The sequence below is a fragment of the Azolla caroliniana genome, unplaced genomic scaffold (assembly GCF_043228905.1).
Source record: "Azolla caroliniana isolate FFs.n. ecotype wild unplaced genomic scaffold, voAzoCaro1.0.p SCAF_2, whole genome shotgun sequence".
Classification (NCBI taxonomy): domain Eukaryota; kingdom Viridiplantae; phylum Streptophyta; class Polypodiopsida; order Salviniales; family Salviniaceae; genus Azolla; species Azolla caroliniana.
Genome location: NW_028230437.1, coordinates 16,861,447 through 16,872,027, shown reverse-complemented (window position 1 = coordinate 16,872,027; position 10,581 = coordinate 16,861,447). Strand labels below are relative to the sequence as shown.

General features: G+C 36.2%; 1 protein-coding gene across 1 annotated transcript; it reads left to right on the top strand.

Moving 5' to 3' along the window:
* Window positions 1-2,850: 2,850 nt before the first annotated feature.
* Window positions 2,851-8,601, top strand: LOC147867441 (DEAD-box ATP-dependent RNA helicase 26-like). Its single transcript, XM_087315225.1, has 10 exons — window positions 2,851-4,289; window positions 5,094-5,203; window positions 5,299-5,354; window positions 5,476-5,691; window positions 5,990-6,196; window positions 6,272-6,358; window positions 6,934-7,029; window positions 7,116-7,334; window positions 7,696-7,884; window positions 8,212-8,601. The coding sequence occupies exons 1-10, from the start codon at window positions 3,229-3,231 to the stop codon at window positions 8,440-8,442; spliced, it is 2,472 nt and encodes an 823-aa protein (XP_087171351.1). The 5' UTR covers window positions 2,851-3,228; the 3' UTR covers window positions 8,443-8,601.
* The last annotated feature ends 1,980 nt before the right edge of the window (window positions 8,602-10,581 follow it).

The window sequence follows — 10,581 nt, the reverse complement described above, 5'->3', positions numbered from 1 at the left end:
AAAGTGGTCGTGGGGTTCAATGCCTATGTAAAGAAGTTAAAAGGCATCTCATGTGGAATTTTTGGATGTTAAAATATATGGGGATCATTTCCTCAAGTGCATATGTACATACATATTCATGTTTTATAATGAGCGATACCATATGCTCCTTTCCTTACATAAGGAGGTAGGAAGGTAGAGGATGACTAAGAATGTTGTAACAAGTGGGTTTTACATACAATTAATAAATATAGGTGTGCTTTTACCAAAAAAAATGAGAGAGAGAGAGAGAGAGAGAAAGAGAGCTAATCCCTCTCAAGTGTTGTAGGACTAGATGACATAACTCTACCTCATATTGGGACAACGTCCCCATCCAACATTGTTGCAAAAATCACCAAATCAACTTCTCTTTCATCCTACAGAGTTATTGTGTTACCCCAAGAAGTCCACCAAACAAGAACTTATTTCTCATGGTCCAATTAAACCACATCTCCCAATACTTAAAGTAGTCAAACACGACCTAATATGATGGCGCAGGTATAACTTTATTATCGTCGTCAATAACAACCTACTTAAAAGGTGACAAAATCCTTTATGTTATTTATATCCAAAGTGGTGATATAACCACCCAAATGGCTTTAGCAACCAAACATGTAATGAACCTATGTCTCACATCTTTGTCAACCAATGTACAGAAGAAACATGTCCCATTCGAAATATAGATCTTCTTTTTAAAGGCATCGCCAAAGGCAACCCATCGACCATTGCACACCAAAGAAACACCTTTACACGAAATGGAAGGTGGACCGCCATCTTGCATCTAAAACTTGACGCCACCGCTTTACATGCCGAGTAATGTACAATGTATCCAGACACCCTTATTTGTAAACCAAGCTCTATCTTGGACCAACTTATCATATATGTCATTAGTGTGCACCACAAATAACCATTTTCCAATACCAAATGACCAATCTTTCCATGGTTCCTCGATCATCAACTCTAGAATAAAAAAAACTAAACTAAGCAATGCAAGATTTGATTGCCAAATATACCCATATCCACATTGTATATGTAACTTATTTCTTTCTATCTGAAAAGCAATCATTTTCTTGCATGACTCTAAGATAACATATTCCAAAGTTACCAAGCCCAACCTTCTCATTTGATTGAACTTTGAGTTTTGACTTTCTTTTCCATCCCTATGTAATATCCTTAAAGTTGCCAACATCTCTCATGCCAAATAATTACTATATTTTCTACACTTAGGGGGGGCTCCAATTAAACAATTTCACACATCGCTGCCAAGAAAGCGGTAATTGTTGAACTATAATAGATTCTAAACTTTTAAATGAACGAGTACTACATATTAAAAACATGCCACCACTAGGTTGTAAATCTCGTTTTCCCATTGTCTATACCAACTTTTTCCAAAAAATAACCAATTATTTCTGCCCAAGGTTGGGTACCTATGCACATACCTTTTAAAAGATTGAATCTTCAAGCCATCATATGATTTTCTAAATTTAGTAATGCAACTTCCTCTAACCGTTTTGGGGTACATATATTGTTCCGTTATACCCAACTTATACCAAAATTTGACTCTTTCATCTACAATGTATATAAACTTATCTAAAATGGTCCCTGATATCCAATTCAAACTTTGAGATGGGGATATATCAACACCAATAAGGTAACCTAAGTGTCAACACAAATTCTCTTGATCCAATATTTGGCCACACCATCCAAGATAAACCAAATTACTCTTAGTGCATCTAATGAGCATCGACTTTTGCAAATGAATGTGTAATCTTGACGCCAATGCAAACACATTCTACACCTCCACAGCCTTAGCTATATTATAATGTACCGTTTTGAGAAATAAAAATGAATCATTTGCCAAGGCTTGAGTTATCAATTGTTTCTGGGATGGTAAAGCTAGTCCAATTATTTCCACACATGTTGCCAACTCATGAATCCTCACCAAAATAAGGTGTGTAGCAATTTCAAATAATAATGGACTCAATGGGCATCCTTGTCTAACTAACCTTGTCAATGGTATCGTCTTAGTAACTCCACCATTTAACCTAACAGGTGACAATACACCTAACCCCAACATCAAAGAGAGTTGAGACATCCTTTCCTCAAAACCCATATGAGACATACGTTGAGTAATAAAAGACAAACTTACACAATCATGTACCTTCTCGATATCTAACTGTATCATTACAATTTGTTGTCTGGATTCCTTTGCATAATCCATTGCCATTTGCACATTCAAGATATTGTGAAGGATGCCCCGTCCTGCAATAAGCCCATATTGCATTGGATGGACCACAAACGGTAATACCTTTTGAAGTCGATTTGCAATTACTTTAGCAAAAATCTTAAACAACCCACCCACTAATGATATTGGTCTCGATTGAGCCAAAGGACACAGGAGATGCAAACTTTTGGTATAAATTTAACAAGACCATTTCTTATTAGGAATCGAGCATTTCACGAGAACTCCACACCTCGTGGAACGACATTCTTAGAGGAGGGCCTTTGGGTGTGTGCTGTAACAAAGGCTTTAAAAAACTCAATTCGTAATTCAATCCGAGACCCATTATTGTAATTTTTACAAACCCTTCACATTATGTATGTACATATGTGCTTTCTCCTCCTTCCTTCCTTCCTTCCTTCCTTCCTTCTTGTCTACCTATCTATCTAGTATGTATGTACTACTATTACAATAGTACCCTAAACCCTAAACCCTAAACCCTTTCAGGGCAAAAACCCTCTCTCTCTCTCTCTCTCTCTGCTCATCCTGCTCAGGAAACGCCATGGCCACGTGAAAAGGAAACACACCCGCTCCTGCAACACGCACACAGACAGACGGACGAAGAAGACGGAGGAGCAGGCAATGAGTTAATGAATCTAAAAAAGGTAAGAAATTAGCAACAGGAGAAGCCAGAAGGATCTAAAGAGGCAAGAAATTAGCAGCAGGAGAAGCCGGAAGGAACAGAAACAGAAGAATCGGAGATGCAAAAAGAAATAGAAACAGACGAGGAAGAGTAGTAGTAGTAGTAGTAGTAGTAGAAGAAGAAGAAGAAGAAGAAGAAGAATGAAGAAGCAAATGTTAGAAGAAATATATTAAGCGACTCCCCGTTCCATAGGCTGTCTGCTGAGTAGATAGCGGTAATCATTTTGAACTTTTGAAGAAGTTTAAACAGAAGAAGAGGAGGAGGAGGAAGAAGAAGAACTTTTGCCATGCCTTTGCAAATGTTTCTTCGCAGGTCATCTATCTCGTCTCGTAGATACCCTTCCATATCCCCTCGCCTCATAATCTGCCATGCTTCCGTATCTGCAGAAGCAAGCGAAGGGATGTTGGTTCCTATTCTTTCTGCAGAAGCTCAAGTTACAGCAAGGAGGTTGGTCACCTCTGTAACCACTGCGTCTGCAGGGAAGCTTCAATCAAACTTAGTTGAACATGTAAGACCTGAACTCGAGAAAGGAGAGATAAATCATTATAGAAACTTGAGTTCTAATCTGTCGAATCTCGAGTCAATCTCCAAGAGAAGATCCAAATTAGAGAATGAAGAAGTAAAACATACATTTGGGAGGAGAAACGTGAATAATCATTTATGGAAACATGAATTAATATCAGTATATGATAGAAGAGAGGTATTAATAAGAAGTGCATTCAAGAGAAGCAACATGAATGGCCTTTTGAAGACACGTCTATCTTGTGCTGGAGCTTTGCCGTTTCATAAGTCTGTTTGGCCTGATGTGCATGTTTCTGGTGCTAGAGCGGTTCATTCTATAGTTAGTGATGATGACGAAGAGGACGAATCAGATGATCTTGATGACTTCTTCATGGAATCTGATGCTAAAATGAGCAGAGATAGGAAACCACCCCCTGTTAATTCCAAGACTCAGAAGGTCAAAATACATAAATCTGAGACAGAAGAAGAAGAAGAAGAAGAAGAAGAAGAAGATGGTGTTACAATCATAACTACAAAGAGAAAGAGATCATCAGCTGCCTCATTTGGTAATGAACCTGAAGATTCGGATCTCAGTGAAGATGACAAGAGGAAATCAATGTCTTCTCAAGAAAAAGCAAGGCGTTCTGATGACTTTAGAGATACTTCTATTAGAAGAAAAAATATTAAGTCTTCTATTGAATCATTAGAGCTGGGTTCGGATGAAGAGGCTGAAAACAGTTCATCTGAATGTGAATCAAGGTTTAATTCCAGTGCAGAAGCAACTGAGGATAGCGGTGTGGCTGATGACACTGATAACGGTGGACCATCTTACCTTACAAAGACAAGGTACTCAAGTTTTTTAATTTGATTAATCGTGAAGACCATCTTTTCTTTGTTAAGCTATTAATTTATTTCAATGAATCTTAAGAACCATCTTAATACTTATCTTATAAAGACAAGGTAAGTCAAGTTTTTTATTTTAATGTATGATAAGAACCAGCTTATCGTAGAAACTAAAAGTGAGAGTCAAAATTTGATTTATTTATGTATCTTAAGTCAAGTTCTTTATTTTAATGCATAATAAGAACCGGCTTATCTTAGAAACTAAAAGTGAGTCAAAATTTGATTTTTTTATGTATTTTATCTTCACCAGGATTCGGTATGTGTATATTATTGTTTTGTTTCACGATCTTTAATTATAGGGAGGAGTTAGTTGATAAGAATACAAAGTGTGGCAATGAAAGAAAGATTCTAAGAACATTAAGACGCATCTAACTATACTGAATGATCTCAACTTGCAGTTATTTGCATGGGATTAGTGCCACATCTCACAATTTGCTATAGAAAATGTTAAAAGCTATTAAAACATGGTCTCAGACATGTTTAATGTTTTATTGATTTAGCATGAATATTAAGGATTTTAAGATGATAAAGCAAGCAAAATCTGTTTTTTAAAGTGAAACTTCAAATGCTCCTTTGTAATTTACATTTATTTCTTTTAGAAACTAATAATATGGCATGCCATGCTAGAATTAAATCATTGGAACATCCTTCATATCATGATGTGGATATTAATGATGCATCAACATCGTAGATTATAGAGTATTGAAATTTCCCTTACTCCACAGAAATTTCTTCCTGATGTGTCAGATTTGACAAGTTTGACATATCTCCATATTCAATCAAGGCGCTTCATTCTGTTCTAAAGTATGAGAGGATGACTGAAGTGCAAGAGGCGACTTTTCCAATAATCCTGAAAGGTATTTCTACTTTGGCTGGTTTTAGAGTATTAGTTTATTTTAGTTGCTTGTTCATATGTGCTCTCAATGAAGCATGCAATTATGTGCTTTATTAGGTCAGGACGTCTTAGCAAAGGCTAGAACTGGTACTGGTAAAACTATTGCTTTCTTGGTGAGTCGGGAATAATTCTTGCAAGTTAATATGCACACTGATAAAACCACTACGGCCACATTTATCTATACGTATTATCATATTATTCTTCTAAATGCCCTATATTATATTCTGTTTTCAGCTCCCAGCAATAGAGGCTATCCTGAAGGCACCAGAAGGAAGATCAAGGAATCCTATCAATGTACTTATTGTGTGTCCCACTCGAGAACTAGCACAACAGGCTGCAAATGAAGCTCAAGTATTGCTAAAATTTCATAGAGGTCTTGGTGCACAGGTTGTTTATGGAGGAAATTCTATTCGTACAGAACAGATGAACTTGTCTAGAAATCCGTGCCAGGTATTCATATATGCTTAATCAAGCGAATGCTATTATTATGAAATACCAATAATGCCATAACATTATTGGTTGTATGTCATAACTCATTGATCGCCTGTTCTCTTCTTACAATCCTTTTCAAAAAAGCCTATGTAGCTTGTGGATTTACTTGTAATCTTTGTTAGGTCTGATAGGTAAATTGTGTCTTGTATAGGCTTTAATATATCTTTTGTTCTCTCTCTGCCACAGGTGGAGTTTTCTTTAGTGTGTTTTTTACTTGCTACTATTATTCTGTTTTTAAAGTCAAAATCTACGACAGATACTTGTAGGTACTCCTGGTAGACTGGTGGATCATATTCAGAGAACTCCAGAGTTGGGAAGACAGTTACGATCAGTGAGAATGTTTGTATTAGATGAAGCTGATCATATGTTAGATATGGGTTTCCGGGACAGTTTGCGTAAAATCATGGAAGCAGTCCCTTCTCAGAGGCAGACCCTTCTCTTTTCTGCAACTGTTCCAAAAGAGGTTACTTTTTGTGAAACATTTTCTATTAAAAACCTTACAGCAGAAGCTTTTTAATGTCATCTTTGTATCTTCCAGGTGCACAATATCTCTAAAATTGCATTGAGAGATGACCATGTATTTATTGATGCTGTTGGGAAAAACAGTCAGGACACTCATATCAAGGTTAATCTCATGACTCACATTCAATGCACTTGTCCCCTTATATGACATAATGGTTACACTTTTTGATATTTTACATAGAAGTGAACATTCCATACTAGCAGCAAAAAATGACATCATATGCAAACAATCAAACAGGTTAAACAATCAAAATGAAGTAACATATTAGGTTTACAGTTTCTGATATTTTACGTAGTAAGTGAACACTCCATAATATCAGCAAAAAATGAAATCATATGTTAACAATCGTACAGGTTAAACATTGACGAGCTGTTCTTTAATACTCAAATTTCACGACTCACATTAAATGCTCAATGTTCCCTTATAAGACATAGTGGTTAGATTGATTAGGAGTGAGCAGACTAAAGTCTATACTAAATCATAATTAAAGTGAGTGAATTATGTGGTACTAATGAGCTCAGTTCAAACCTTGGACATAAACTTGGACTATAGTGAGTGAACAATTGTGTTGATGAATTCACTTCCAATATTAGATGTGAATTTGCATCAATTTTCTTGCAAACCGTGGAGTAAAGCTTAAGCCTTGCTTATCACTTCATTCCTCTACCTTTCTGCAGGTAAAGCAGCAATACATTATTGTTCCTCTGGAGAAACAGCTAAGAGTTCTATATGTGGCTCTCAAAGAGCACATATCACAGGATCCTCAGTACAAGGTGGTTGTAATTCTATTTTCAAAATCGAAACAAGTTCTGGTTGTAATTCATCATTTTTAAAATCTCGGATATGCATCTCCAAACAGGTTCTTGTGTTTTGCACCACTGCTAGAGTAACTGCCTTTATGTGCAAGCTTTTTTCAAACCTTGGTTTCAATTCAAGAGAGATACATTCAAGGAAAGATCAGCGTTATCGCACACGTGTATCCGATGAGTTCCGTCAGTCAAAGGGTGGCATTATATTGTTCACCTCTGATGTATCTGCAAGGGGCGTCGATTATCCTAATGTGACGCTGGTTGTCCAGGTACTTTTATGAATATTCATCGAAATATCCATCCAGGGTTTTTTGACTCCTAACTTGGGTTTGCTTAATTATCAAGTCTTGAGCATTCACTTTAGAGGAAAAACTCCAGAATACCGAGTCTTTCTTTATTTCTCCATGCCCTCTGCCTCTAAGTTTGTGTTGAATTTCTCCGAATGCACTTGGTCATGACCCTCTTTCAGGAATTATATCCCATTATTCTCTTTTGGGGGTGGACCAAAGGCATTTCTTGATATAATGAAAACTTAAAGAGGCATTGCGGAAATAAAGGAAAACTCCAGGGCGCTTTTCCTGTACATGATCTGCAACTGCAACATGGATACTCATTGAAATATCTTTCTAGGTTGGGGCACCTTCCGATTTTGAGCAATACATTCATAGGCTTGGAAGAACTGGCCGTGCGGGTAAGAAAGGTGAAGGTTTACTGATTCTTGCTCCTTGGGAAGATTATTTCCTTCAAAAGCTAGAGTCAAAGAAGTTGCCTATTACATTGATGCCACCTCCAAAGCTAACTTCGCAGGCCAAGATCAAAGTAAGTCTTTCGAAAATATACAGATGCTAAGAAAAACATTTCGAAATATTCCAGGCTTCTCTTGTTTCCCCAAATGCCAGTCAGTGAAAATCACATAATTGAGAAAGGAGATGAATTGACTGGGTCTTGAGCCAGGGGACATTTGGGGAAATAAAGAACTCGAGGTTGTTTTGTAGTGTATGTTTCTGTAGATTCCAATTTAATCTATTTCATTTATAGATTCATTATGTATATTGAAACAAAAGAACGGACTTCCAAATTCAATTTGTATTCATGCTTTTCGACTTCCAAATTCAATTTGTAATTCATGCTTTTTGTTATCTATAGATTCTTTCTACTGCTGGTCGGATTGATTTCGGAATAAGAGAACCAGCGTATCAGGCGTGGCTTGGCTACTATAAATCTTTGAAAGGCATTACATTAGATAAGGCAAAGCTAGTTCAGTATGCCAACCAGTTCAGTGCTTCGATGGGTTTTGAGGAGCCTCCTGCATTATCGAGGATGCTTATTTCGAAGCTAAATCTCACAGGAGTACCAGGTATAAGAGTATCTCGGTGAGAATTTTAGTTTTTATCATGGATGTGTTCGTAACCATTGTAAAGAGATGTTGCTACTACTAATGATCATCTGCACTTTTGGTTTGGATTTCATTACGAGCATCACATTATTCTTCTTCCAAGTCTATTCAAGCTATTTATGAAAGCTTCATTTGTTTTTCTTGCTTATCATTCAATTTCTGAGAATTTGGGGTCATTCTGTCTTAAAGAAAGGTCTTTACATTGAGCAATTGATGATTTTACTTCTTGGCCATCGTAACTATCAATAGAAGTATTTTAAATTTGTGCTTCACGAAAATAATTTATCTCAAAGAAGGTTAAACATCAACATTTCCTGTTTAAAATTTGTTTCCAAAGTAAGAAATTGTTTAAAATTTGTTTCCAACCCATTCTTCACTTTCCAAAGAACAGTTGTCATAATTAATTCAAGCAAATATTTTCCTACCGTTTAACAGATGAATCATCTGTCAGTATATATCACACATAATTAGTATTACATCACTGAAATTGAAGATGACACGTTGTATGAGTTCCATGAACAGCTTGTATTTCTTGAAAGAACTGAACGTAATAACAAGTTTTTTGTGAACAAATTATATTTGATTTGGTGCTGTAACTAGTGAAAATACTGAAACAACCACCCTCATATTTTCCTGAAATTCTAAATTGGCACTACCAAATCTTGTTTTAAATGCTGTCATAGGTTGTGGTCGGTATTCCATGGACATTAAATAATCTCTCTCTCATACAGACATTAAATAATACATTTCTCTTTATTTTTTTGTAAACAATGGCTTGCATTATGAAAGAAAAAAACACCATTATAACTTACTACATAGTATAGAACCCTTTTGGGGATCTAAATACTACCATGACTCCAAAGTCAACGCCACCCTACACACCATTTTAAATGGCAAGACCTTGTAGAGTTCTTTCTCTTCATGGTTAAGATTTTGTGACTTCTTTAGGTCTATCAATTGCCATAGAAGAAGTCCTTTTAACTTTACAACCTATTTCCTCACCCCAACTTGTGAGTTAGAAGTGAAGTCATTTTGCATATTCCAATTGAACCATGGCCGTCAATACCTCAAGAACTCAAAAAGTAATTTGGAAATGAGGCATTGGTTCATTGTTCTCCATATGTGCAAAAACTTAACTTAAGGAATCTAGGCTTAGTCTAGTTATAGACATCCACACTAAATTGATGCACCTCCAAACCATCCTAACCATTGGGCATGAAAGAAATCTATGCCTTCTTTGTTTCAATTCCACCGAACAAAAGAAAAACATTCATCTAACACTGTTTCTTTTTTTTAATTCATCCCCGAATAGTAAAGCTCCAACCATAACTCTCTAAATGAATAGTTTAGCTTGTAGCATCAATCGAGAACACTAGGTTGCGTTGATTAGATGAAACCACCAGGTATGGGCTTATGAAACCCTTTCTTCCATCCACTTATGTTTGTTAGTAAACTTGTGATAAACATCATTTGGGGAGATCATAGTCAATCTCCTATTTCCAAAAAATGTCCAATCAAGCTCTTGAGATCCCCCATCTAAATCAAGTATTGGCTTATACGATGATAATAATTCTTGCAACTTATACCAAATAAAGGTATAGCCTTTTAGAATACAAAATCTTGATCTTGTTATTTCGAAAGGCCATTAATCTTCTCTATGACACCAACATAACACCCTTGACTATTATCGAACCAAACCTAGCTATTTGATTAATTAAAGGTTAAGAATTTGTTTACCTTCCTACCTCAACAACCTTGATGTCGCCAAAACCTCTATTTATAATGAATTGACATATCCCCTTTCTTGTGGAGGATGCTATTCTATAAAATCCAACATCTTTGCCAAGATGTCAATAAATGATTAACTATAAGAGGCCTTACACATTTGATATCCCTTTAAGAATTAATGACATTCCACATGTTTCTAAGCTTAATTCCTATCTTCCATTTAAAGTAATACATCTCTCTCTCTCTCTCTCTCTCTCTCTCTCTCTCTCTCTCTCTCTCTCTCTCTCTCAGGAAAGTCGCCTTAGAGGTAAAGGTTTATATTGTTGCTTTGTAGACTTCAAGAAAGCTTTTGATATGGTACCTCGTGAGCATCTTTGGAGGCGAATGGAAGA